The 27,854-nt window shown below is 47.2% G+C and overlaps 1 protein-coding gene across 4 annotated transcripts in view; it reads right to left on the minus strand.

Moving 5' to 3' along the window:
* SLC39A11 (solute carrier family 39 member 11) overlaps positions 1-27,854 on the minus strand; it is a 462,191-nt gene that overhangs the window by 78,855 nt on the left and 355,482 nt on the right. For all 4 annotated transcript variants that reach the window (XM_017535605.2, XM_017535603.2, XM_017535604.2 and 1 more), the window contains one exon: positions 11,139-11,208. In XM_017535605.2, coding sequence (XP_017391094.1) covers positions 11,139-11,208 — 70 coding nt within the window. The remainder of the gene's footprint in view (positions 1-11,138; positions 11,209-27,854) is intronic.

Below are 27,854 nucleotides of genomic sequence, written 5' to 3' on the forward strand. Positions count from 1 at the left end.
AAAAAAAGGAAAGGGGAAGTCAGATAGTAAATATCTTCAGCTTTTCAGCCTTGAGATTTCTCTGGCCATTATGCAGATCAGCCATTGCAGCACCTGTGGAACCACAGACCGTATGCAAACCCATGGCTCTGCCTGTGCGCCAATCAAGCCTCGTTTCCGGAAACAGGTGTTGGGCCAAATGTGGCTGGTACACCATGGTCTGCCAAGAGCCGGAAGCTACCTGGCTCAGTTAGCTTGGTGCGCGTGTACCCTGGGCCTGTGCTGGGTAATGCTTTCCACAATCGGTGTGAGAGCAGTCCTTCTACCCTCTCATCTGCTCCACAGCACGAGATTAACCTACGTCTCCTGTCACCTGGACTCAAATTCTCCCTTCTCCCTTTCATGCAACAACAATCTCAGCCGGCAGACGCTGTCTGTGGGTTCTGTCTGCAACAGCTCTTCCTGGGATCAGTCCTGACTCTCATTGTCATCACAGCATCCTGTATCTTCTTTGTTGCTGCTAAAACACACAGCCGTGAGTGGTCCGTAAATATTCTTTGCCAATTGCTGCATTCTTCACACTGGTCGATCTCCCCCACCTGCTCTCCCAAATTATTTCGTCTTAGCCAGATGAATGAGTTATGTCCTTGGTGATGTCTCTTGCCTGCATCAGAACCCATGATAGCTGCCAACTTTTTGCTGAGTCATACACTTGTTTTTTTTCCTGCCTCAATCCAACCCTTTATTTATTATTTTATTTTTTGAGGTACAGTGTATCTCCCAGGCTGGAGTGCAGTGGCACAATCATGGCTCACTGCAGCTTCAACCTAGGCTCCCACCTCAGGCTCCAGAGTAGCTGGGACTGCGGGTGCATGCCACCCTACCTGGCTAATTTTTCTACATTTTTTATAGAGACAGGGTTTCACCACGTTGCCCAGGCTGGTCTTGAACTCCTGGGCTCAAGCGACCTGCCTATCTCAGCCTTCCAAAGTGCTGGGATTATAGGCAGGAGCCACTGCAACCAGCCAATCCAATCCGTTAGATTTACCTTCTCTAAAGCACCAGCAAATTCTGTCATCTGTCATATCTGTTTGTCCACCAGCTCTGAAAGAACCTTGGCACCTACCTTGGCATTTGCTCACAGCCTTACCTGCCCTTATATTTTCTTACTCAAGATGACCACTCCTATGCTCCTGATGAAATGTAGCCGATTCTATAAGAGCCCCTGAGATGAGCAAACAGCTTGCCTGTTCTGTTGGTTTCTTAGTCTGGCTTGGATCAAGCCCTTGGGAGCCTGGACTGTGTTAATCTTCTGCTGCCTGTGGGCTTAACTGCCCATTAATAAATTACTATGGCTATCTTTTCTGCTGTTGATTTTCAATTATATCACATTGAAGTCAGACAATGTGGCCTGAATGGTATTGATCTTGGGCATGTATTCTGACTCTCTCTGTGGCAGAGCACCCTAATCCATTTTAGAAACCCTCAAATGGCTTGAAATGAATGTAAGCTTTCTAATGGCTGGGTTGGAGTTTATGTACGTCCACTGTATTCATTTTGTTAACTTAACATCTGCATAATCTACAAGTATCAGACAAGGACATGAAAACCCCCCACCAGGATTGTATTTCTCCTTGCAATTCTGATGAATTTTCCTTTAAATGGTTCGAGGCTTATGTTGCTAGGTGCCTACAAACACAAATCATGATGTCATTCTGGTACATGACTTCCTCTTTCCTTAAGTACGGACCTTTATCTCTTATCTGGCTTTCTGCCTTCAAGTCTGGTTTGTCCGAGACAAAATCTGTAATACCTGCTTTCTTCAGATTCGCATTTGCCTTGTATCTTTCTTCATTCCTTTCTTTTCAACTTTACCACGTCCTATTTTAAGTGTGCCACTTGTTAATTACTTAGAACTGTAATTTTAAAAAGCTAAACCTCTTTGAAGAGATACATTCTACCATCAGACGGCTGGATTATTTCAGTCTGATTTTCCGTCTCTCTTCCCAGTATTTTTTATTCGTTCGTGTATTCTCTCTTCCCTCCTCCAGCCTATTCCTCTCTCTCTGTTAGTATAATTGTCCTTTTAAATTCGCTAGTATATTTATTGTTATTTTTTTGAGACGAGGTCTTGCTCTGTCACCCAGGCTAGAGGGCAGTGACCCAATCACAGCTCACTGTAGCCTCGATCTCCCAGGCTCAAGTCATCCTCTTGCTTCAGCCCCCCGAGTAGCTGGGACCGCAGGTGCACATTATGATGCCTAGCTGACTTTTTCATTTTTTATAGAGATGGGGGGTCTCCCTATGTGGCCCTGGCTAGCCTAGATTTCTGGGGCACAAGTGATCCTCCTGCTTCAGCCTCCCAAAGTGCTGGAATTACAGGCGTGAGCCACCACGCCAGACCTAGCATAATTTACTAATGTCTTCTTTTCCCTTTTGCTTTGAAATACTTTCTACGAAGATCCTGTATCAACGGTTAATAAGTAGTAAACCTGGCGGTCTATATTTGCTCTCAGGGAAAACTTCAACTTGGCAATAGACTAGGTATGGGCAAACTTCACCCCAGGAGCCCACAACCTATTTCTGTAAATAAACTTGAACTGGGGATAGCCACGCCCATTTCTTCTTATTTTTATTGAGATGAAGTTTCACTCTTGTCCCCAAGGCTGGAGTGCAATGGCGCGATCTTGGCTCACTGCAACCTCCACCTCCCAGGTTCAAGCAATTCTCCTGCCTCAGCCTCCCAAGTAACTGGGACTACAGGCGTGTGCCACCATGCCCAGCTAATTTTTTTGTATTTTTAGTAGAGATGGGGTTTCACCATGTTGGCCAGGATGGTCTCACTCCTGACCTGAGGGGATCTGCCCACCTCAGCCTCCCAAAGTGCTGGGATTACAGGCGTGAGTCACTGTGCCGGCCAGCCACGTGTATTTCTTTATGTATTGTCTAGGGCTACCCTGGCACATCCAAGACAGTCAGTCAGGTAGTTGTGACAAAGATCATGTGGTCCACAGGCCATCTGGAACTTTAAGAGAAAGGTCGCCAGCTTCTACTTTAGAATGAGAGTTACTTTTTCTTGGCAATTTGAAGGCAGCCTTCCCTTGTCTTCAATTAGAGCTCAGAAATCCGTGAGTTGAACTTTCTGCATAGAGAATCCGTCTCTGCCTGTGGTATCTCCAGATTCAGTCTCAGTCCCTGGAGGATGTGGTAGGGATCTGTGTCTCTGCCCAAATCTCATGTGGAATTCAATCCCCAATGTGGGGGGAGGAGGTGGTGAGGGGTGATTGGATCACAGGGGTGGTTTTCCTCCTTGGTGTCTTTTGTAAAACTATTATATTTTATTATTATAAATCCATCCCTTAAGTTATTAAAAAGTGCTTTCATTTTTTGCAGGCTTATGTTTTTGTTTGTTTGTTTGTTTGTTTGTTTTTAAAATAAACCTTTCATTTTAGATTAGCTTTAGGTCTACAGAAAAGCTCAAAGATAGTACAGAGCGTTCCTGTAGACCCTGCACTCAGTTTACCCTATCATTAACATCTCACACCGGATGGAACACTGGTTATACTAAGGAACCCAGATTGGTGCATTACTTTTTTTTCTTTTTGAGACAGAGTCTTGCTTTGTTGCCCAGGCTGGAGTGCAATGGTGTGATCTCAGCTCACTGCAACCTCCACCTCCTAGGTTTAAGTGATTCTTCTGCCTCAGCCTCCCAAGTAGCTGGGATTACAGGTGCCCACCACCACACCTGGCTAATTTTCTGTTTTTTTAGTAGAAATGGGGTCTCACTGCATTGGTCAGCCTGGTCTCGAACCCCTGACCTCAGGTGATCCACCCGCCTCAGCCTCCCAAACTGCTGGGATTAGAGGTGTGAGCCACCATGCCCGGCTTTTTCTTTTTTCTTTTTTTCTTTTTTCTTTTTGAGACAGAGGCTTGCTCTGTTGGCCAGGCTGGAGTGCAGTGGCGAGATCTCAGCTGACTGTAATCTCCGCCTCCGGAGTTCAAGCACTCCTGCCTCAGCCTCCCAAGTAGCTGGGATCAAAGGCACCTGCCACCATGCCCGGCTAATTTTTGTATTTTTAGTAGAGTCAGGGTTTCAGCATGTAGGCCAGGCTAGTCACAAATTCCTGACCTCAAGGAATCTGCCCGCCTCAGTCTCTCAAAAGTGCTGGGATTACAGACGTGAGCCGCCGCACCTGGCCAGGTGCATTACTTTTAACTACACTGTACAGTGTATTTGGATTTCACTAGTTCCTCCCTAACATCTGCTTTCTATACAAAGATCTCATCTAGAACAGCACCTTACATTTAGTCTCCTTCATCCCCTCCGGACTATTTCTTAGACTTCCCTTGTTTTGGGACCATCTTGGCAGTTTTGAGGAGTGTGATCAGGGATTCGGCCCCTCAGTTTGCGTCTGCCTGATGCATTTCTCATGTAGTTTTCTTATTTCTAGTTTTGTTAGTGGTATCTTTGCTGCGCAGCGGCATGTTTCCCTATGCGGTTTGTCTCTGTTTTATTTTCTATGTGAGTGTAAGTGTAACCAGACTTAAGAGTCCCTCTCCTTGGTCCCAGGCATCTGCTGTGCCTGGTTAGCGGAAAAGTTAGAGCTTTGTGTAGGGCTTTATGATTACTCCTGCTAGAGCCTAAAAGATGTCTATTACCCTAGGCCTGTTTTTATGTTAATTTCTTTATTTGGGGTTTCTGGTACAAGATGAGTATAAAAGTTGGTACCGTACACCCTTGTGTGATGGAGCTCTGGGGTTCTATTCTGCACATAGCTTAATCCTCCCTTCACCCTCTCTATCTGTCCAAGATGCTGGAGAGAGGACAAGCTCCACGTGTAACTTCCTGGACCAGTGGGTGGAGTTTTATAAACCCTTTTACAGAAAGGCAATGCCTACAGCCCTGGTCTTTAGGCTGGGCCGTTTCAGCTCCAACATCCAAGGGCAAGGCTCCATTCACCCCATGGACAATTCTCCTGCTTCTGCCTCCCGTGTAGCTGGGATTACAGGCACCCACCACCACACCTAGCTAATTTTTTCTTTTTTTAGTAGAGATGGGATTTCACCACATTGGTCAGGCTGGTCTTGAACTCCTCACCTCAGGTGATCCACCCGCCTCAGCCTCCCAAACTGCTGAGATTACAGGTGTGAGCCACCGTGCCTGGCCTGTTTTTTTTTTTTTTTTTTTTTTTTTTTGAGACAGAGTCTCACTCTGCTGTCCAGGCTAGAGTGCAGTGGCGAGATCTCAGCTCACTGTAACCTCCGCTTCCTGAGTTCAGGCGCTCCTGCATGAGCCTCCCAAGTAGCTGGGATCAAGCTGGGCATGACGTCCAACCCTCAGTCCTTTGAACCTCTATGAAGATCTGAAACCACCTACCATGATGTCTTTGATGTTTCCCTTGATTTCTAGCATCTGGCATTTCTTTCTCCTTAGTCCTTGGCTGCGTAGTAAAACCATGTTTACTAGTTTGTTTGTTTGCCATGGGACATCCATGTCAGCTGAGCTCACCATGTTACTGGAAGTATTAGTGACAAATGTTCATCTTCTTAGAAGAGGTGTTTCATACCAGTTGTGTTTTCTGCAGTGACTAGCACGTTGCAGGACACACAGCAGTACTCACTAAAGAATGAATGAATGAATGAGTGAGTAAGTGAGTGAATGAATGAGTGAGTGGAGACCAGGACTGCTCAGCAGAGAGCCAAGCATCCGCAGCCTCAGTGGAGACACCTTCCCAGAGGACTGGCTGCGTTGGGAGATTCTGGGCAGACAGGGGCAGGTGCACAGACCCTCTGCCTGGCACTCCACGTCACAGTGGTCCTGGCCTCATGCTGCCTTAGTCAAATGCTGAGAACCGCACGACTCCAATGCCTCCTCCAAGAGCGTTGCCCGTTCACTTTCTGCTTTAATCATCTTACAGTGTCAGTGCCTTTTCTTTTCCTTCTTGAAACAAATTGAGAAATGAGTGTGGGTGGATTTAGTGCAATCTATCAAGCAGAAGTTTCGTCCTGGATTGCAGGCGCTAATCTAAGGCAAGATGCCGCCTCGGCGTATGAACACCATGGCAGCCCTCTTCCTGTTTCTGCAGAGCTGGCTTCCACCCTACACACAGGCACAGATGCTGGTTCAAAAGTCCCAGCATTATGAGACAACTGGAAGCTGCATCCCTCGACCTCTTTGTGTCAACAGGCACAACACTGACCCTGATCTGTTACTTATTGGTTGAACATTCTACAGCCCTGCAGGGTGGCAGGCTCTGCCTGTCCAGGCCACAGTTCAGCACACGCCTTTCCCTCTTGGCTACTCAAGTGGGAAGTCCTCACTTTCCACTATCCTCTAGTCCCTATCCTCCCATGAAATCCCATGTGTAGTATGAACTAAAGGCAGAGAAAACTAACAGGCCTTGCCCTGGGGGCTGATCTCCATCTTGCTACCCAAGAAGAAAAGCAGAGACGTTTAGAAAGGAGGAACCCAAATCACAAACTCTACGTGTTTTTCAAATGGGGGAGAATGGGCTGAAGGGTCTGCTTAAGGGAGTGTTCTTTGCCCTTTCCTTCTCTGCAGCCTGCATTACAGAGGGGCCCTACCGCCAGTACTCTGTGGACATAGTGGCAATGACAGCGGAGCTCCACCATTCCTGCCCCTCAGGCTGTGACAGCAGTGGGTCAGGTGTGGGAGCATACGGACCCTCCAGCGATATGCTTGTACAGAGAAGGGTCTCGTGAGGCTGAAGCCACCAAGGCCTGCTGCCCTGACTCAACCCCAATTAGAGGATCCTGTCAAGGGCTTTTAGAACTCAGAGAGAATCTGTTTGGTCAAGGGAAGGGAGGAGCTGAGTTGGAAATATTTTTGCTCCACTTTCTTCCGAAATACTTATGAAGATTGGCAGAAAGGGCAGGTGACAGAGCAGAGGAACATTGGAGTTGACATCGTGATGTCGCGGGGGACGTGCTGCCACCAGACAGAGAGCCTGGCCTGTGAGTTCCACGCCTAGGGCACAGCTGTCACTTGCCGGGCACAGACCTCCTGCAGTGTGTGCGGTTTCCTGCGCTCCAGGAGGACCTGGCCTTTGGATGTTTATAAGGTCAGACCCTCAGGGCTCTTCAGCCCCGTGGATCCTGCTTGACTCTGAAGTCTCCTGTGGTCTAGTGAAGTCAGGATCAAAACTGCTGTGCCAGGGGCAAAAGAGCCACATGCCCCCACCCCAGGCCCAGCGCTGAGAAGAGCAGTCTGCAGGGTGTGATGACTCATAATTAGCCCTTGTTTTGGGTGACATTTCTTACTTTCCAAAGCCTCTGCCTTCCTTCTCTACTGTCTCATGTTTTTACCATCGGCATCATTTTAATGAATGACTTGGGAGTCTGAGAGGCAGGAATATCAAGTTGAGAACAAGAAAAGTTTTGTCCTAGAACATTTCAGCCCATGCACATATTCGGGGCTTCATGGGGCAGGCACGCCTCTTCACACGCAGCCTTAGAATTCAGTGACCAGCAGTGACCGCACTGAACACACAGGGGCTCCACTTCGGCTGGGGAAACACAGGCAAGGAGGTGGTCTGAACACAGTCCTCAGGGCGCTTAAACAGGCCCTACGCAGGCTTGGTAACCAGGGAAGGATGGAAACGGCGTTAGACGAGAAAGTAGTTTCTGACAGTCACGATCAACTGCTACAGGAGGGGATGCTATTTCCTTGCGGGAGGTGGGGAGCATATGCTGGGATTGTGTCAGTCTGAAGACAGTGGATGAGCTACGGGAGTGATACACCAGTCGCTCCTGAGCCACCGCACTGAATTATGTTTTAAAATAATTGTGAATTCAAGTACCTTTAAACAGTGCACAGCTGCTTTAAGTTCACCTCAGTCCTCATGGTTCCCAATGTCTTCACCTGACTGTCTCCACCCGTTTTAATGATCTTTTAGTCCCCTGAAGGCACCTGAGTTTGCTGCCTTTGGAGAGGAGGCTCCACCCTGCAGGCGGCGGCATTTATGGCTTGTGGGCCAGGGTGGACCACAGAGACCCCACCTGCACGACGTCTAGAGGACATCGTGGGATCCCAAGGCTGTGGCCTTACTTACGCCCTGTTTACTTCCAGGCAGGCAGAAGAGCAAAGATTTTACAAGGCCCAGTGCTTGTGTGTGGAAGGTGAGGGAAAATGAGGCACGGAGAGTGACGGCAGGGACAGGGAACCCTGGAGAAGGGGCAGGTTCCACGCGACAGCAGATGGAGACAAATAGGAACACGTTCAGGACAAAGGTCTCAGCTTGAGATCAGCTTGGGTATCACCAACAAACAGATGGAAAATAAAGTCATGAGAACGAAGAAGGTTGCTCAGGGATGGTGCGTTCAGTGAGAAGGAAGGATGCTTCAGATTCAGGTCCTGGGAACATCACCACTCAAGAACAGGCCGTAGGGTGAGAGGCCAGCACCAAAGGGCCTTTCCAGGAGCAGGTGGAAAGAGAGGGAAACCAGGAGAGCCCAGCATCAAGACAGACAGAGGGAGGGCTTCAAAAAGGAAAGGCCTGAACCTTCGACAAAATTCAACAGCCCTTTATGCTAAAAACTTTCAATAAATTAGGTATTGATGGAACTCATCTCAAAATAATAAGAGCTATTTATGACAAACACCCAGCCAATATCATACTGAATGGGCAAAAACTGGAAGCGTTCCCTTTGAAAACTGGCACAAGACAAGGGTGCACCCTCTCACCACTTCTATTCAACATAGTATTAGAAGTTCTGGCCAGGACAGTCAGGCAAGAAAAAGAAATAAAGGGTATTAAACTAGGAAAAGAGGAAGTCAAATTGTCTCTATTTGCAGACGACATGATTGCATATTTAGAAGACCCCATCGTCTCAGCCCAAAATCTCCTGAAACTGATAAGCAACTTGAGTAAAGTCTCAGGATACAAAATCAATGTGCAGAAATGACAAGCATTTCTATACGCCAATAATAGACAGTGAGCCAAATCATGAGTGAACTCCCATTTACAGTTGCTACAAAGAGAATAAAATACCTAGGAATACAACAAGAAAGGTGAAGGACCTCACTCAAGGAATTAAGAGAGGACACAAACAGATGGAAAAATATTCCATGCTCATGGTTAGGAAGAATCAATATTGTGAAAATGGCCATATGGCCCAAAGTAATTTACAGATTCAATGCTATCCCCATCAAGCTACCGCTGACTTTCCTCAAAGAATTGGAAAAAAACACTTTAAATTTCACATGGAAGCAAAAAAGAGAGCCCCCATAGCCAAGATAATCCTAAACAAAACAAAAACAAAGCTGGAGGCATCACGCTTCCTGACTTCAAACTATACTACAAGGCTACAGTAATCAAAACAGCATGGTACTGGTACCAAAACAGAGATACAGACCAAGGGAGCAGAACAGAGGCCTCAGAAGTAACGCCACACATCTACAACCATCTGCTCTTTGACAAACCTGACAAAAACAAGCAATGGGGAAAGGATTCCCTATTTAACAAATGGTGTTGGGAAAACTGGCTAGCCATATGCAGAAAGCTGAAACTGGGTCCCTTCCTTACACCTTATACAAAAATTAACTTCAGATGGATTAAAGATTTAAACATAAGACCTAATACCATAAAAACCCTAGAAGAAAACCTAGGCAATACCATTCAGGACATGGGCACAGGCAAGGACTTCATGACTAAAACACCAAAAGCAATGGCAACAAAAGCCAAAACAGACAAATGGGATCTAATTAAACTTAAGAGCTTCTGCACGGCAAAAGAAATTATCAGTAGAGTGAACCAGCAACCAACAGAATGGGAAAAAATTTGTGCAATCTACCCATTTGACAAAGGGCTAATATCCAGAATCTACAAAGAACTTAAACAAATTTACAAGAAAAAAAAAAAAAAAAAACAAATCCATCAAAAAGTAAGTAAAGGATATGAACAGATACTTTTCAAAAGAAGACATTTATGCAGCCAACTAACATATGAAAAAAAGCTCATCATCACCAGTCATCAGAGAAATGCAAATCAAAACCACACTGAGATACCATCTCACGCCAGTTAGAATGGTGATCATTAAAAAATCAGGAGACAACAGATGCTGGAGAGGATGTGGAGAAATAGGAACGATTTTACACTGTCGGTGGGAGTGTAAATTAGTGGAATTCCACTAATTTACACTCCCACCGACAGTGTAAAAGCATTCCTATTTACTAATTTACACTCCCACCAACAGTGTAAAAGTATTGTGGAAGACAGTGTGGCAATTCCTCAGGGATCTAGAACTAGAAATACCATTTGACCCAGCAATCCCATTACTAAGTATATACCCAGAGGATTATAAATCATTCTATTATATAGACATATGAACACATATGTTAATTGCGACACTGTTTCTAGCAAAGACTTGGAACCAACCCAAATGCCCATCAACGATAGACTGAATAAAGAAAATGTGGCACCTATACGCCATGGAATACTATGCAGACATAAAAAAGGATGAGTTCATGTCCTTTGCAGGGACATGGACGAAGCTGGAAACCATCATTCTCAGCAAACCAACACAAGAACAGAAAACCAAACACGGCATGTTGTCACTCTTAAGTGGGTATTGAACAATGAGAACACATGGACACAGGGAGGGGAACATCACACACCAGGGCCTCTTGGGGGGTCAGGGAGGGGCTAGGGGAGGGATAGCAGAGGGTGGGAGGATTGGAGAGGGATAACATTAGGAGAAATACCTAATGTAGATGATGGGGGGATGGGTGCAGCAAACCACCATGGCACGTGTATACCTATGTAACCAACCTGCACGTTCTGCACATGTACCCCAGAACTTAAAGTATAAAAAAAAAAAATGGCAAGGCCTGAAGTGTCAGTGGCCGCCTTTATTTTCCTTTTTAGTCATTAGTCTTCACACCTTTGAAGTGCTTAGAGTACAGCACGCGATTATATCCATGTTTTGTTTTTTAAATGATTATCACCCACTTGATAGTTCATTTGAAAGACTCCTCTCTCAGGTATGGCCTTCACCTGGCTCCATGCCACCTCCAACCATCTTGGCCCTGTGGGGCTGGCTGCAGAACAGTAATGCCAAGGGAGCCCACCCAGAGACACGCACACCCAGAGCACCCCTGGGTGCAGAGCCATGCTCTAGGGCACCGGATGCTGGCTTACCTGGCACTCTCAAAGGTAGCAGATGCCGTCTTTTCTACAGCCCCGAATCCAACTCCAACAGCAAGACCCTCTGAAAGAGACGTAAGAAAAGCAGGAAGGGTTAGGCATATTTCCCAATAAAGAACGTCGCCGTCACTGTCAACGTGTCAAGTAGGACTGCATGAAGCAACCAGTTACAGAAAATCATCCTAACGGCAGCTTAAACCCAGGGAAACTAAGGCCTGGGAGCTAAATAGCTGCTCCCTGCATCTCTATGGCCTGCAACCTAAGAATAATTTTTATATTTTTAAAGTAATTAAAAAAAAAACTATTTCAGGACACATGAAAATTATATAAAATTTGGCCAGGCACGGTGGCTCCCGCCTGTAATGCCAGCACTTTGGGAGGCTGAGGCAGGTGGATCGCCTGAGGTCAGGAGTTCGAGACCAGCCTGATGGTGAAACCCCCATCTCTACTAAAAAGACAAATGTTAGTAGGGCGTGGTGGCGCGCACCTGTAATCCCAGCTATTTGAGAGGCTGAGGCAGGAGAATTACTTGAACACAGGAGGCAGAGGTTGCAGTGAGCCACGAGGGCACCGCTGCACTCCAGCCCGGGTGACAGAGTGAGACTCTGTCCAAAAAAAGGGAAAGAAAATAAAATTACATAAAATTGAAATCTGAGCGTCTGTAAATGAGGTTGTATTGGCGCACAGCCATGCTCATTGGCTGACAAACTGTTTATGGTTGATTTCATAGTATATTAGCACAGTCGAGTAGCTGGGACAGAAACTGAATGGCCTGAAACCTAAAATATTTACTCTGTGGACTTTTCATAATCCCTGGCCGAAACAACCAGGGCTTGCTTTCTTAGCGCATGCAACAGAAAGTCCAAGGGTGATACGGTAGCCCAAGATGTCACTGCAGACACAGGCTTTTTTTTTTTTTTCTCCATCATCCTCATCATTAGGTCCTCATAGCTGCAAAGTGACTGGGCTACCTCCAGGCATCTCAACTACGTCCTAGGCAAGAAGAAAGTAGAAAGGTAGAAACCTTTACCAAGTCTCTGACCCATTACTCTGGAAGAATGCCTTTCCCGGCATCCCTCATACCTCTATGGCTGGAACCGGCGCAAACGCTCGCCCCTGGACTAATTGCAGCCTCAGGCCCAGAATACTGAGACTTCAGGACCAACTGCAGCCTGTCTCGATCCCTCTCTGGGGCTGGGAAAGAGTCTTACCCTGCTCACGTTCCCTGAAATCGAGAGAGCTGTCATCCGAATCAACAGGGGTCTTGTCAGGAGGAAAGCAAGGTGGGCAGCACGATCACCGCCACCAGCATGCATTTTTGGATGACTGCTCTTTGAAGAACATCTGAACTCTCAAAGGAACTACCCTTAAATGGTGAAGACAGATGTGGTCTACACTGATGCGGTGGCTGGAGTTGAGCTTGCAGCGTGGGAATAGACAAGATGGGTTCTCAGGTCCTTTCCTGTGGTTCACAGGCTTGCCAAGTTCACCACTCACTTGCCTAGGGATCAGATGTGGGAGGATCATGCTGGTCTGCATGTATCTGATGGAGCCATGAGGGTCATAGAAGGAAACGGACTTGACCCAGTGGCCGTGGACCGAAGGGTGGAAGCACAGTGTCAGGATGCTTCTGACACCTGTGAAGAGGGCAATGATTCCCCTCAATCCAAACTCAAAGGACTACTGAATTACCACCACTGTTCAGGAGCAAGGCCAAGGGCTTTGGGGGCCAAATTAGAAATTTTTTTTTTTTTTTTTTTTTGAGACGGAGTCTTGCTCTGTCGCACAGGCTGGAGTGCAATGGCATGATCTCAGCCCACACAACCTCTGCCTCCTGGGTTCAAGTGATTCTCTGCCTCATCCTCCTGAGTAGCTGGGACTACAGGCATGCGCCACCACGCCTGGCTAATTTTTGTATTTTTAGTAGAGACAGGGTTTTACCATGTTGCTCAGGCTGGTCTCTAACTCCTGACCTCAAGTGATCCACCCGCCTTGGCCTCCCAAAGTGCTGGGATTACAGGCATGAGCCACCACACCCGGCCAGAACTGTTTTTATGAAGAGGGAAGATATAAAATCTGCTGAGTAAAAGGAATTTGTTTTCTTCGGATTCACTGCCTCTGAGTACGGCCCATTTTCTTCCTCGTGTCCTGCCTGGTTAAAGTGAGTCCAGGATGCTGGAATTGTGAAACTGACTCCAGGAGACACCTGGGGACAAGAGGGCAGCGGTGACTTATCCCACGTTCAGGTGAATGCGCTCACCTGTGATGCAGTCTGGCTCAACAAGAGACCACAATGGGGTGTGGAGCCCAAAGATCCTGCTAAGGAATGAGGTGTTCTTTTTTGCCTCATTTTACCCTTTGTGTTTGATCTCTGTGGGGGCCTGATGGGATAGCTGTGATCACTGTAAGTTGCAGGTTGGGAATTTGGGATTCTTTTTTTTTTCTTTTTTTTGAGACAAAGTCTCACTCTGGCATCCAGGCTGGAGTGCAGTGGTGCGCTATCAGCCCACTGCAACCTCTGCCTCTCGGGTTCAAGCGATTCTCCTGCCTCAGCCTCCCAAGTAGCTGGACTATAGGCGTGCGCCACCACACCCAGCTAATTTTTTGTATTTTTAGTAGAGATGGGGTTTCACCATGTTGGCGAAGCTGGTCTCAAACTCCTGACCTCAAGCGATTTGCCCACCTCAGCCTCCCAAAGTGCTGGGATTATAGGCATGAGCCACCGTGCCTGATGAGGATCTGGGAGTCTGATTCTCTACCAGGTATCTTTCCACTTTTCTTATTAGAGCCAACATCTGGACACAGCGTCCTAGGATATTAGAGGTGGAGGAAACCCCAGAGATCAGCCGCTATGACTCTTGGGCCACTGTCAGATTCAGAAGCCAGGTAGGTAGAGGGAGGAGGTCTTTCCAAAACCAGTCAGCAGCATCAAGGCTTCCAGGCCTGGCCTCTCAGTATGCACATGCACACCCAGCGGGCCACAGAGAAGGCTCCAAATCCCTGTCTTTAACCGCTCTGAGGCTGAAGGTGGCTGGCTGGCGTCAGCACTACCAGAGCAACCAGGCTTTAAAATCGAGATGCAGTTAAAATAATTATTTTATAATTACAGTTGACCCTTGAAGAATGCAGGGATTAGGGGTGCCAATCCCCCGCACAGTCGAAAACCCACATATAACTTTTGACTCCCCCAAGAACAGTACTAATAGTCTAATATTGACCGAAAGCCTTACCAAGAACATAAAGTCCATTGACACACATTTTGTGTATGGTATATGCTACATACTGTATTCTTACAATAAAGTAAGCTAGATAACATTTCTTATATTCTTACAGTAAAGCGAGCTAGATAGAATTTCTTAACGTTAATAAAATCACAAAGAAGAGGAAACACATTTACAGTGCTGTACTGTGTTTACCAAAACGTTACGTTTATGTTTTCTGTTTATAAAGAGGAATTGTCTGTCTGAAATGGTAGCACCCACAGGTGCAGACCTCAATCTATAGTACATATCAAGCAAGTTCATTTTTTCTTCTAACGTCCTGACTTTTCTCTGCTTCTTGGGAGCACTTCCATATAATGGCACTTTGTACGGGTCCCATGGTGTTGTTCAACGTTTACGATATTGCACTAAACACGATGAAAAATATATAAGAACTGAGAGAGATCACTTTTCTTTTTTTTTTTTTTTTTTTTTGAGACGGAGTTTCGCTCTTGTTACCCAGGCTGGAGTGCAATGGCGCGATCTCGGCTCAAAGCAACCTCCGCCTCCTGGGTTCAGGCAATTCTCCTGCCTCAGCCTCCTGAGTAGCTGGGACTACAGGCACGCGCCACCATGCCCAGCTGATTTTTTTTTTTGTAGTTTTAGTAGAGACGGGGTTTCACCATGTTGACCAGGATGGTCTCGATCTCTTGACCTCGTGATCCACCCGCCTCAGCCTCCCAAAGTGCTGGGATTACAGGTGTGAGCCACCGCGCCCGGCCGAGAGATCACTTTTCACTCTCTTTTCACTGCGATATGCAATTCACTGGAGAGGTGAACCGCTCATGAGGTGATGCTCAGCGTCACAAGGCCTTTTAAGCAGACACCTGCAACACCTGAGCTCACTGCAACAGCAACACGAGGCAGCTACAAAATTATTACAGTTGTACAGCGGACTGTAGTTTATTCTATGTAGTTATGACTTAATATTACATCATTTTTAAAATGCTTTAATTTAAAAAAAATTTTTTTTTCATAGAGACAGTCCCACTATGTTGTCCAGGCTGATCTTGAACTCCTGGCCTCAAGTGAGCCTCCTGCCTCAGCCTCTCAAAGTGCTGAGGTTACAGGCTAAATACTGCATCTTTACGTTTGCTTACATTTCTCTTCCTTGTGAGTGGCACCATGTGCAATCCGTGTTTGTGGGTATCACTTTTGATACATTTTAACTTTTTGTAATAGTTTTGTGTGTTTTTGCAGTAATCAATGATAGACGAGACTAGTATCGACAGGTATTTTATGCATTCGTGACATAACTTTTTATTTTCATTTTTTTGTATTTTTAGGCTCCATGGTTTATGAGCTTTTTCAAATTATCACAAATCTCCAAAAAATTTTCCAATACATTTACTGAAAAAAGTTCATGTTTAACCCCTCCCGGATACTCTGGAGTTGTGACCTCCACAGTGCCTTCTCTTTGGAGGAAGCTCCTGAAGCAGAAGAACAGGGAGTGATGGAGAGCCAACGCCCTGGGCCTCAGACCCAGAACCCACCTGCGTCTCTCATGCCAGCCCCCATCATTGATCTATGGACTGGAGGTGACAGTCCCCACCTACATTTCAGGTGTAAGGCTTATATAGCCCAGTGTCTGGCATAGAAAAGGCCACCAGTCCCCCTTTTCCGAGGCAAAGACTCACAGAAAGACTAGGATCTTGAAGGGGAGGCCTAATTTGGAGCCAAGAGGCCTAATGTGGAGCACTAAAATGCACATTAGCTATTTGCATGAAAATGACTAATTCAAACCAGTTCAAGCCAGTGCTGTTCAAGGACAACTATGTTTTCACAACACCTGATGTCAATGCTTAATCAAGGCCGTCTATCAGCTGAGACTGCTTATCAAGTCTTCCCTCTAAGATAATTCTAGGCTCCAAATTAGGCCTCCTCTTCAAGATCGTAGTCTCTCTGTGATTCTTTGCCTTGGGGGAATGGTGGCCCTTCTATGCCAGACACGAGGCTATAAGCCTTATACCAGAAATATAGGTGGGAACTGTTACGCCCAGTCCACAGATCAGAGAGGGAAGGTGATGGGGAGCTGGCGTGAGACACGCGGGAGGGTTCTGAGCCTGAGGGCCAGGGTGTTGGTCCTTCAACACTCTTGTTCTTTTGTTTCAGGAGTTTCCTTCAGGAGTGGATATAGTGAAAGCCACAGCTCACGTAGCAGGGAGGGGTCTGGGTACGTGTTCCATATTTTAAGGTTTGCCTGATGGATTTGACACCATCAAAAAGAGGTAGGCAAGAAGAATGAGTATCCAACCCGGCGCGGTGGCTGACACCTGTAATCCCAGCACTTTGGAAGGCTGAGGCGGGCGGATCACTTGAGGTCGGGAGCTCAAGACCAGCCTGGCCAACATGGTGAAAGCTCATCTCTACTAAAAATACAAAAAGTTAGCTGGGTGTGGTGGCTCATGCCTGTAATCCCAGCCACTAGGGAGGCTGAGGCAGGAGAATCGCTTCAACCCAGGAGGCAGAGGTTGCAGTAACCCGAGATTGTGCCACTGCACTCGAGCCTGGACAAAAGAGTGAGACTCTGCCTCAAAAAAAAAATAATAATAATTAGTATACTTCGTGAGGTGCCTGACATTGGTGACAGGTGAATTTCAGGACAGGTTGCAATGGGTATACCTGGAGAATCACTTGAATCCAGGAAGCAGAGGTTGTAGTGAGCCAAGACAGCACCACTGCACTCCATCCTGGACAACAGAGTGAGACTCTGTCTCAAAAAAAAAAAAATCAAAAAAAAAAAAAAAAAAAAAAAAAAAAAAAAAAGAACGCGTATCCTTTGTGAGGTGCCTGACATTGGTGAGAGCTGAATTTCAGGACAGGCTGCGATGGGTATGCCTAAGGGTTTCTGATATCCTTTCCATTAGGGAGGAGGCAGCCTCATTTGTTGCAGCCTGTGAGTTACAGGGGCTCTCGTGTTCATGGTCATGAGAATACGAACTTTGAGAACATGTGACCTGCTGCCACCCGGCCAGTGTCCTGCCTTGGAGGAGTCCGGTATTTACAAGCCTGCTGTTCTCAACCTTGTTTTGCACTAACACACCCGAGACCATCAGTAACGGAGGGGGGGTGGTGTGCAAGGCACGGATCTTCACCAGGGACCCTTGGAAAGAAACCAAGGAAACAATTTCCTAACACCAGAGGGGCATATTCCTCCCTTTGAGAAAATTCACTTTCTAAAACCATAAACAATAGCTGGTTGACTCTTTTGTTAAAAATTTTCTTCTAATTAGTCATTTTAATGCAAATAATAGTGCAGCCCAGAGCACAAGGACCTGTGCTAATTAGCAGAATCCCTTGGAGCTGTTTAGCTCACAGCCTAAGGCTGCTGACTGACATAAATGCTCACCACAGCTTTGGGTCAGGGAAGGGCCTGCCCTAGGTGACCCAGCCTGGGAGGGTAGAGCTGGGCCGTGAACCACAGTCCCTCATTCTGTTTCCCGCCCCCAAGTGTCCTCTGCTGCCCAGTTTGCTTGTGGCTTTCCCCCAGCTATGACATGGCCCCAGTGGTAGTGAACACTGGCGTCTGAGTCTCTGTACCCGGAAGAGGTGTGGAGCAAAAGGGATGCATTTTCACTCTGGCCCATCCTGTACCTCGGGCCAGGCCAGTAGCAGAAGACAAAAGTTCACAAATGAGCATTTGGTGATGGTTTGCAAGTGAGCAAGTCCTTCCTCTCAGTTCTCCACCGGCCCTCAGGGAGGGAACCACAACTCCACGCTGCCTCAGGAGGCATCAGCCCACTTTCCCCCCCGGATTTAGAAAGCGAAACAAGAAGAAGAGGTCCTGGGGAAAGACGATGTGTTTGTTACTGTGTCTAAAAACAGAGGTGATCCCTAAGCGCCAGGCTCATGAGAAGGCAGGACACATTAGTTCTGCCTCCAGAAAGAACACAAGATTATCAAACGTTATCAGAACAAGGCTGGAAAAATCTGGGCAGCTATGTGAAATGGAAAGAGTTTTGTTAGCTGGGCAAAGATAGCAGATTTCATTAGTTACTTCTCTTTTCATTTTCTGCTTTCATAGTTTTTTCTTTTTGGGACAGAGTCTCAATCTTTTGCCCAGGCTGGGGTGAAGTGGCACAATCTCGGCTCACTGCAACCTCCGCCTCTTGGGTTCAAGCAATTCTCCTGTCTCAGCCTCCCGAGTAGCTGGGGTTACAGGCATGCGCCACCACGCCTGGCTAATTTTTGTATTTTTGGTAGACTTGAGGTTTCGCCATGTTGTCCAGGCTGGTCTCAAACTCCTGACCTGCCTTGGCCTCCCAAAGTGCTAGGATTACAGATGTTGAGCACCACACCTGGCCTCATAGTGTTTTAAATATTGGATTGTCTTAAAAAGTAGAAGATCTATTAGTATTAATACTCAACAATTTTCAATAAATTACATCTAATTTATAACTCAACTGGCTATGAAAAAGCACTCCCAACAATCATTGCTTAAAGGTTATGCAAGAGCTTGCCCCTGAACTTATTCTGCATAAGAAGTGGCTTCAGAAACATGGGCTTTGGTTGAGACAGACCCGGGCTGAAATCTTAATATATTCCTTAAGGTTCTTGCAAGAATGAAAGGGGAGTAACACTGCTTTGCGTATAGGATGGTTGTGTTAAGTGAAGCGTGCCTGACATGCCCGTGGTGTCCCTCACTGTTGACATTTGGTTGTGGGGGACTGTCCTGGCCACTGGAGGGTGTTTTGCAGCATCCCTGGCCTCTACCCACTAGATGCATAGCACCTCTCTCAGTTGTGACAAAGATGTCTTCAGAGATGGCCAAATGTTACTCTTCTTCTCTCCCAACGAGGGACACTTACAGAAAAAAAAATTAAACTATTATATTAACAGAATACTCTTAGAGTCTAAGTCAGTGATAGGAAATCAGTGAAAAACAAGTGTTTTCTCTTTCAATGGAGCCATACTAGCTCGTAGTTTTAAGGGCAAGGGGTGGAGGTTGCAGTTTTCTTGTGCAGTTCTGGAGGCTGGGAAGTCCAAGATCAAGCTGCCTGCAGATTTGGTGTCTGGTGAGCGTCAGCTTCCCAGTTTTCAGATGGGGGCTCTTTGCTGTGTCCTCATACTGTGGGAAGGGTGAGGGAGCCTCTTTCTCAGGCCTCTTTTATACGGGCATTAATCCCACTCACAAGGGCTCCAACCTCAAGACCAATCACCTCCCCAAAGCCTCATTTCCTGATCCCATCACACTGGAGGTTAGGATCTCAGCTTACACATTTTTTTTTTCTTTTTTTTGAGATGGAGTCTTGCTCTGCTGCCCAGGCTGGAGTGCAGTGGCACAATCTCAGCTCACGGCAACCTCCGCCTCCCGGGCTCAAGCGATTCTCCTGCCTCAACTTCATGAGTAGCTGGAATTACAGCCGTGCACCACCAGGCCCGGCTAATTTTCTACTAGAGATGGGGTTGTGCCACGTTGGCCAAGCTGGTCTTGAACTCCTGACCTCAAGCGATCTGCCTGCCTCAGTCTCCCAGAATGCTGGGATTACAGGCATGAGCCACCACACCTGGCCTCAGTATATACATTTTTGAGAAACACACACGTTCAGACCACAGCACCTGACATTTGTGGATGTTGGTAGTGAGCGGATAGGAAGGGACACCAGTACAGGGTCCAATCACCTTAATCAGCAGAGCCCGCTGCTGGGGCAGAAATGGCCCACTCAGAGCCACTGTGGGGACAGCCTTCTCTTTCTGCCAGACTATGCTTCCTGGGATGTGCACCCAGCTGTCAGATCATGTCAGCATGAGAGGGGCTTCTAAATAGGATACAGTTGTTTCAGGGTGGTCAGACCCAGGGCAGGAACCCCAGGGCCGTCATTTCCCTTGTTCTGGACTTGACCCAGACCTCACAGCAGCTCATGAATGCATTCCTCTTGGGTGGCTTTCTCGTGGGGGATTCCTCCTGGGCTCGCAGCTAACAAAAAGCTCACCTTTTCCCTGCATGCAGCTGTGAAGCTACCATTCTGCATCCTGGGCCTGTACCATTAATTCTTTGTCACTTAGGGCATGATGTGCCTGTCACTAAATCTCTTTGTTCCACACCATTTGTTCTCCAGCTGGGCCTCTGGTTTAAGCACTCATAGTATCAGTTCTAGAAGTTACAGCCAGAAAAAGTCTAGAAAATGTCAATGCCAAGGCCTCACCGAAAATAAGGGGTGATGCTATGACTTTTCCTCCTTGATTTAAAAAACTATTAAAAAATTAAGATAAGCAGATAGACCCTGTGGAGGCTTAATACATATTAAATACAGCCACCACCGCTAACAAACCCCAAGGGTGGAGAAATGACGAGTTATGAGACGGCTTATTCATTTCATCTCCCCTAAAGACAGAGTAGGAGAAGAATGACTTAAATTGCAGCTAGATGGATTTAGGCAAGAGGAAAAATTTTGCTTGAGAGAGGAGGGCTTTGAAACGCATGATAAAGAAACGGAAGAAAGGTCAAGGGCATCCTTCTCTGCATGAGGATTGTTCTCTGAAGCTGGGGAGCTACTCCTCAGGCAGGAACACCTGGGATGGAGAGAGAAGGTGGGTTAAGAACAGGGCCGTAGCCTCGTAACGTCGCTTCAGGCCAGATGACACTTCACCAGTAAATACAAGCTCAGTTCTAGGAGCAAGGCTGAACCTCCACACGTACATTCTCAGGTCCCAACAGGCGCTCATTAAAAGACAGAACAGTAACCTCATTGAGGGGCCAGGCAAGGTGGCTCATGACTGTAATCCCAGCAGTTTGGGAGGCTGAGGCAGGAGGATCTCTTGAGCCCAGTCCAAGAACAGCCTGGGCAACACAGCAAGACTCCATCTCTACAGAAAATTTAAAAATTAGCTGGGTGTGGTGGTGTGCACCTGTAGTTCCAGCTACTAGGGAGGGTGAGGCAGGAGGATCACTTGAGGCCAAGAGTTTGCGGACAGTCCGCGTAACATAGTGAGACCCTGTCTCTACCACACACAGGAAAATTAGCTGGGTGTGGTGGCATGAACCTGTGACCCATGGTTCCAGCTACTTAGGAGGCTGAGGAGGGAGGATGTTTGAGCCCAGGAGGTCAAGGCTGCAGTGAGCTATGATTGCATCACTGAACTTCAGCCTGGGCGACAGGGCGAGACTCTGTCTCTAATTAAACAAACAAAACTAAAAAAAAAACATGTTGAAACATCTATTGCCGGAGGGGACAATGGAGGCCTTGGGGACTGGGTGTGACCACCTCCAGCTGCATCAGGAGCCTCTGAGGTGCTGGACAAGCTCAGCTTTATTTATTTAATTTTTCTTTTTGAGACAGAGTCTCGCTGTGTCACCCAGGCTAGAGTGCAGTGGCACAATCTCAGCTCACTGTAACTTCCACCTCCCAAGTAGCTGGGACTACAGGTGCACACCACTGCACCCAGCTAATTTTTGTTATTTTTAGTAGAGATGGGGTTTCGCCATGTCGGCCAGACTGGTCTTGAACTCCTGACCTCAGGTGATCTGCCCACCTTGGCCTCCCAAAGTGCTGGGATTACAGGCGTGAGCCACCACACCTGGCCAAGGACAAGCTCAGCTTTGATTCCTTCTCTGTCCCAGCCCATCTGGGACCTGTCACTAAGCTGGGAGAGGACAAGACACCAGGGAAGGGAGCAATGTCACGTAACACTGCGGCAGGGATTTCCTGGCCGCAGTCTGTCAGGAGAGCCGACGCACAGGCTTAGACACGCCACGGGCAGGGCTGCCGTCTTCATTCTCACTCTGAGCCCAACCCTTAGCTGAGCCTTCTGGGGAGACTGGCTGGCTGGCGATGTGCTGAGAAACCTGCCCGGCCTGTCTTTGGTGGCAAAGGTCTATCAGGAAGCAAAACCAAGAAGGCAGGAACTCTGATCATATTACACAATTATTTTTTTTTTTCTTTTTTTTTTTGGGACGGAGTTTCGCTCTTGTTACCCAGGCTGGAGTGCAATGGGACGATCTCGGCTCACAGCAACCTCCGCCTCCTGGGTTCAGGCAATTCTCCTGTCTCAGCCTCCTGAGTAGCTGGGATTACAGGCACGCGCTACCATGCCCAGCTAATTTTTTGTATTTTTAGTAGAGACGGGGTTTCACCGTGTTGACCAGGATGGTCTCGATCTCTTGACCTCGTGATCCACCCGCCTCGGCCTCCCAAAGTGCTGGGATTACAGGCTTGAGCCACCGCGCCCGGCTATTACACAATTATTAAACCAAATCTTGGTAGAACTAGGCAAGTATTATTGCCAAGGAACCCCTGTGGAGTCTGACAGAGGCTGCATAAAGGATTGAAATTTATCAACTTATTTTCTTGAAGAAGCAGTTTGATGCACTTTTCTAGTGCGGATTACTAACCCCACTATTCACATTGGACAAAGATACATGTGGGGAAAGATGAAAAATAAAGGTGTTCTAGAAGAGCTGACTTTAAATCAAATTCTTATCAGTAAGGCCGGGTGCGGTGGTTCACGCCTGTAATCTCAGCACTTTGGGAGGCCGAGGTGGGTGGATCAGGCGTTCAAGACCAGCTGGCCAACATGGGGAAACCCCGTCTCTACTAAAAATATAAAAATTAGCTGGGCATGGGGGCAGGAGCCTGTAATCCCAGCTATTCAGGAGGCTTAGGCAGGAGAATTCCTTGAACCCAGGAAGCGGAGGTTGCAGTGAGCCAAGATCATGCCATTGCACTCCAGTCTGGGCAACAGAGGGAAACACGATCTCAGAATAAAATAAAATAAAATAAATTCTTATCAATAAAGTCATATCCTACTGTTTATTAAGAGCTCTTGACAATTGAAGATACTCTAACATGAATCCTCCTTGGAACTAACATAACTACTTCCTAATTAATGTTTACAAGTGTGCTTTTTTTGGCATATTCAATTGTTTCACATTGGGATCCCCCTAAACAGTGACAGACCCAGAAAATGCTATTCTCCAGTGATGGCTGCCTCCTTAGAATTGAGCCGGACTCCAGCAGGCTGCAGAGATACAGGCAGCGCCTCGTTTGTATGAACCAAGACAGCCACAGCTTCAAACAACAGGTGAACGCACCTTGCTAAACACCCGCATCTCAGAGTCAATTTCCATCTGCTTTAGTTCTCAATAACCAGACAAAGATCAGATCTCTCTGTTCCCTCAGAGAGAAAGGGAGAGAATGTCTACGCTGGCATGGAAGATTCCGAGCCGTTCCAACCAACAAGCTCCGTCTCATGCCCAGATGCACGCGTCTAGCCAACTCCCCTTGACCTTGCACCACTGTCTCCACACCTGGGTTTAGCCCTGAATCTAAAGAATTATCTGCAGACCCAAGGACAGAGCAAGTGTGGGAGAGGGACCAGAAAGGGCACCGTGGTCTCCTCTCTGAGCCTCTTCCTGCAGAGCTGAGCACGGGCAGTTTTAGCTTTTATTTATATATCTAATGAATAATTGCTCACAACCAAGGCAGTAGCCAGTTTTGAGGTCAAGGGACTGAGCAGAAGCGAAGAGCCAGGTCAGGTAAGTTCTGAATCGGTAGGGGGACCTGCCATCAGAAGAGCTGCCATCTTGGAAGTCACAAAAATTCAAGATCCCCCCTGCTTTGCCCAGCAGGGAATTATCATGAAATACCCGTGCCCTTTGAGTGTGTGTGTGGGGTGGGGCTCCCACCTGTTGCTGGCAAAGACTCTGTTCCACCAGTAAAGCCCTAGTGTAGACAGGCTTGCAATCCCACAGCAAAGTTCCCTGACTCTGAAGTCAGAGCCTCACCAACCACCCGGCCCCTGGGCTTCCTCTACTTCAAAGGCCATGGCAGGCAGGGAAGAGTCTGGATCTGAGAGATTCACTGTATGAAAATGGACAGGGTCATGTTCTGGGGAACCTTGTATATTCACAGCAAAGTCCTCTGGGAGGCTCAGAAAGCAGGGACTGCCTAAGAGTTCTGTAAATGTGAGGACACAGGACAATTGAAACATGAGGCCATGAGCAGTGTTGGCAGAAGAGAATTATTTCTCCCAAGACAAGCCTAATCTGTGATAAGCGGGCCCTGGGCAGCAGAGGTGGGCAGGCTCTCTGGTTCCCCTGGGAAACCAGGGCTGCAGATGGAGACCTTGCTAAGCGCCACTCCACCCCAGTCAGTGGGCGAAGTCCCCAGCCCCACACCTGCACACCGACGGCAAGAGGTGCCTAATCACTGGTCATAGGGATCACTCTGCCTGATCCTAGGAAAATACTGTCTCTGAGGTGGGAGAACAATTCCAGGAGAAAGCATGGCTGAAACCACCTCTCTGACTCCAGGTCCAGATTCATAAAACACTAGACGGAAGTTGTATCAGGAATTCAGCCACACATCCCTCCCGGCTGGGAATGCCTGCAGCTGAGAGCACACGCACACCCAGATACAGGCTCCACTGGCCCAGCTTCTCACCTGTCTCATGAAAAGATCAATGCCGGGAGTTCTCCACAAAGAGCCTGGGGACTCCTGGGGCAAGGCACAAGCCAGATGGGTTGGGGAATCAGGAGTACCTCTGTAGCAGGTGGGTGGGATCCATTCTGCTTCTTGGGAGCCAAGAGAGTCACTCCGGGAATTATCCCACAAGAGGGTCTCACAGCCCCAGGAGGTGGATGGCCACCGTTCCCTGCTATTCCCCCCCCATTTCACATGAAGAGGTCATACAGTCTGGGTCCCAGGTTGGACCTGACTGCCTTGTCCAAGAGAAAGGCAGCTTAGGGCCAGATGCCTGGGAACGACAACTACATCCCCTGTGATGGGACCCTCACCCCACCCCACAGGCTGCACGTGGGCAAAATAAACTCTCGCACACGCCTGACTAGGAAATACCTTTGGAGGTGGGGTGGGGAGGACTTATTTATGTTTTTGTAACTTGTGTGTTCTTGAAGGCCTAAAAAAAACTGAGAGGAAAGGTTTTTTTTTTTTTTAATTCCCTTGGAGGACTTTTGAACAAAATTAGACTCTGCCTGTTCCTTCAGGGTGATGAATAACCTAAGATCCAGGTTCATTTATCACTCCCTATGCGATTCCCACCAAAGTATTTCTAAAAACCAGGAAAGAAGAATTCTGAAGTCTCAGATCACTAGTATGTTTTGCTACACAGAGGCAGCACACCACAACGCGTGTATCTAAGGGAGGGAGGGGCATTTTTTCCTACAAGCAGCAGTATTTCAAAGAAGGTTAATGGAGGAAAAAAATAACCCCCTGCCTTGCACATCCCCATTCAGCAAATGCCAGGTTTCAGGTGTCAGATGGCAGCCTGTTGGCTCCTGGGGGGGGCCCCGTGTGGTCATGGCCTTGTTGGACATGCCAAGATGATGTCTGAGAAACTGGCATTACGGCTTGGCTCAAAGAGAAGGTTGGAGGCTGTGTGCAGTAGCTGACGCCTATAATCCCAGCACTTTGGGAGGGTGAGGCAGGAGGATCACATGAGGACCGGAGTTCGATACCAGCCTGGCCAACATAGTAAAACCCTGCCCCTATTAAAAATACAAAAATTAGACAGGCGTGGTGGCGGGCACCTGTAATCCCAGGTACTCGGGAAGCTGAGGCATGAGAATCACTTGAGCCCAGAAGGTGGGGACTGCAGGGAGCCAAGGTCGCAGCACTGCATTCCAGCCTGGCAACAAAGACTCCATCTCAAAAAAAAAAAAAAAAAAAAGATGTTCTCCAGGCAGGTGCAAACGCACAATTAGAGAAGAGAGGCATGAATTCAGGGAGCCATCTGCATGCTGGCGAAGATTTATTAAGTGTGTAAGCACTGTTCTGGGCTCTTTATGTGGGTTATTTGATTTGACCCTTTCAACCACCCTAAGAGATAGGTACCACCACCAGTCCTATGAGAGACAGAGGATGTCTTGCAGACCTGCACTGTGCCCTCTCCCGCTTTACAGAGCTGCCCCCTGGGATTCGTTCGTCCACGTCCTCACTAGCATGATCACTGCCTCAACAGCTATTCTCTCCATAGACTGGAACACCATTTTTCAGTGTTACTGTTTTTAAGACTTTAGGCACACGAAAATGCTTCATATTAGGCTTCCATTTTGAAACTAAAACCAATTGCTATTTTAAATTATACTATGTATTACTTCTTAACCTCAGCAATAAACTACGCTTGGCAAAAAAAAAAAAAAAAATTCAAAATGCTCAAAAAGTCTGAAATGGCCAGAATGAGCTGGCTCATGCCTGTAATCCAGCACTTTGGGAGGCTGAGGCAGGTGGATCACCTGAGGTCAGGAGATCGAGACCAGCCTGGCCAACATAGTGAAACACTGTCTCTACTAAAAATACAAAAATTAGACAGGTGTGGTAGTGAGCACCTATAGTCCCAGCTACTTGGGAGGCTCAGGCAGGAGACTCACTTGAACCCCAGAGGTAGAAGTTGCAGTGAGCCAAGACTGTGCCACTGTACTCCAGCCTGGGCAACAGAGCGAGACTCTGTCCACCCCCCACCAAAAAAAAAAAAAAAAAAAAAAAAAAAGTCTGGTAATAAAATTCCCTGTCTCCTCTTCCCACCCCTCATGCTATTCCTGAGAAGTAAAAAATTTTTGAGGCGTCTACCTTTTAAGTCTCTGATGGATACTACTGTAACTTTAATACAGTAACACATTTGTTTCTTAATTTTTCACAGTCTTGATTTAATATATTTTTTTAAATTTTTGAGACAGGGTCTCACTCTGTCGCCCAAGCTGGAGTGCAGTGGTGCAATTATGGTTCACTGTGGCCTTGACCTTCCAGGCTTAAGCAAGCCTCCTGCCTTAGTCTCCCAAGTAGTGGAGGCTACAGGGGCATGCCACCATGCCTGGTTAATTTTTGTATTTTTTGTAGAGATGGAGTCTCACTATGTTGCCCAGGCTGGTACTGAACTCCTGGGCTCAAGTGATCCACTTGCCTCAGTCTCCTAAAGTGCTGAGATCACAGGAGTAAGCCACCCTACCCAACTGCACAGTCTTGATTTAGATATCTGTTGATAACTAATGCTTTTATTTGTCAACCTTCATCTAAATGAGTCTTCCCTTTAAATGCTCTGAAGTACAGTACACGTCCTTCCTACCTCTGCTTTCTTCTATCTTTATTCTATTGAAGTTATAATGGTAGACACCATCCTTTGGATGTATGTCATCTATATTCTCAGATTAGTTCAGAAAAATAAAATTCAAATAAAAAGTGAATGGATGGCCAGGCACGATGGCTCATGCGTGTAATCCCAGCACTTTGCGAGGCTGAGGCGGGGGGATCACCTGAGGTCTGGAGCTTGAGACCAGCCTGGCCAACTTGGTGAAACCCCATCACTACTAACAATATAAAAATTAGCCAGGCGTGGTGGCACGTGCCTGTTAATCTCAACTACTAGGGAGGCTGAGGCACGAGAATTGCTTCAATCCAGGAGGTGGAGGTTGCAGTGAGCCCGAATTGCACTGCTGTACTCCAACCGGGGCAACAGAGTTAGGCTCCTTCTCAAAAAAAAAAAGAAGAAGAAGAAT

The sequence above is a fragment of the Cebus imitator genome, unplaced genomic scaffold (assembly GCF_001604975.1).
Source record: "Cebus imitator isolate Cc_AM_T3 unplaced genomic scaffold, Cebus_imitator-1.0 Scaffold93, whole genome shotgun sequence".
NCBI classification, from domain to species: Eukaryota; Metazoa; Chordata; class Mammalia; order Primates; family Cebidae; genus Cebus; species Cebus imitator.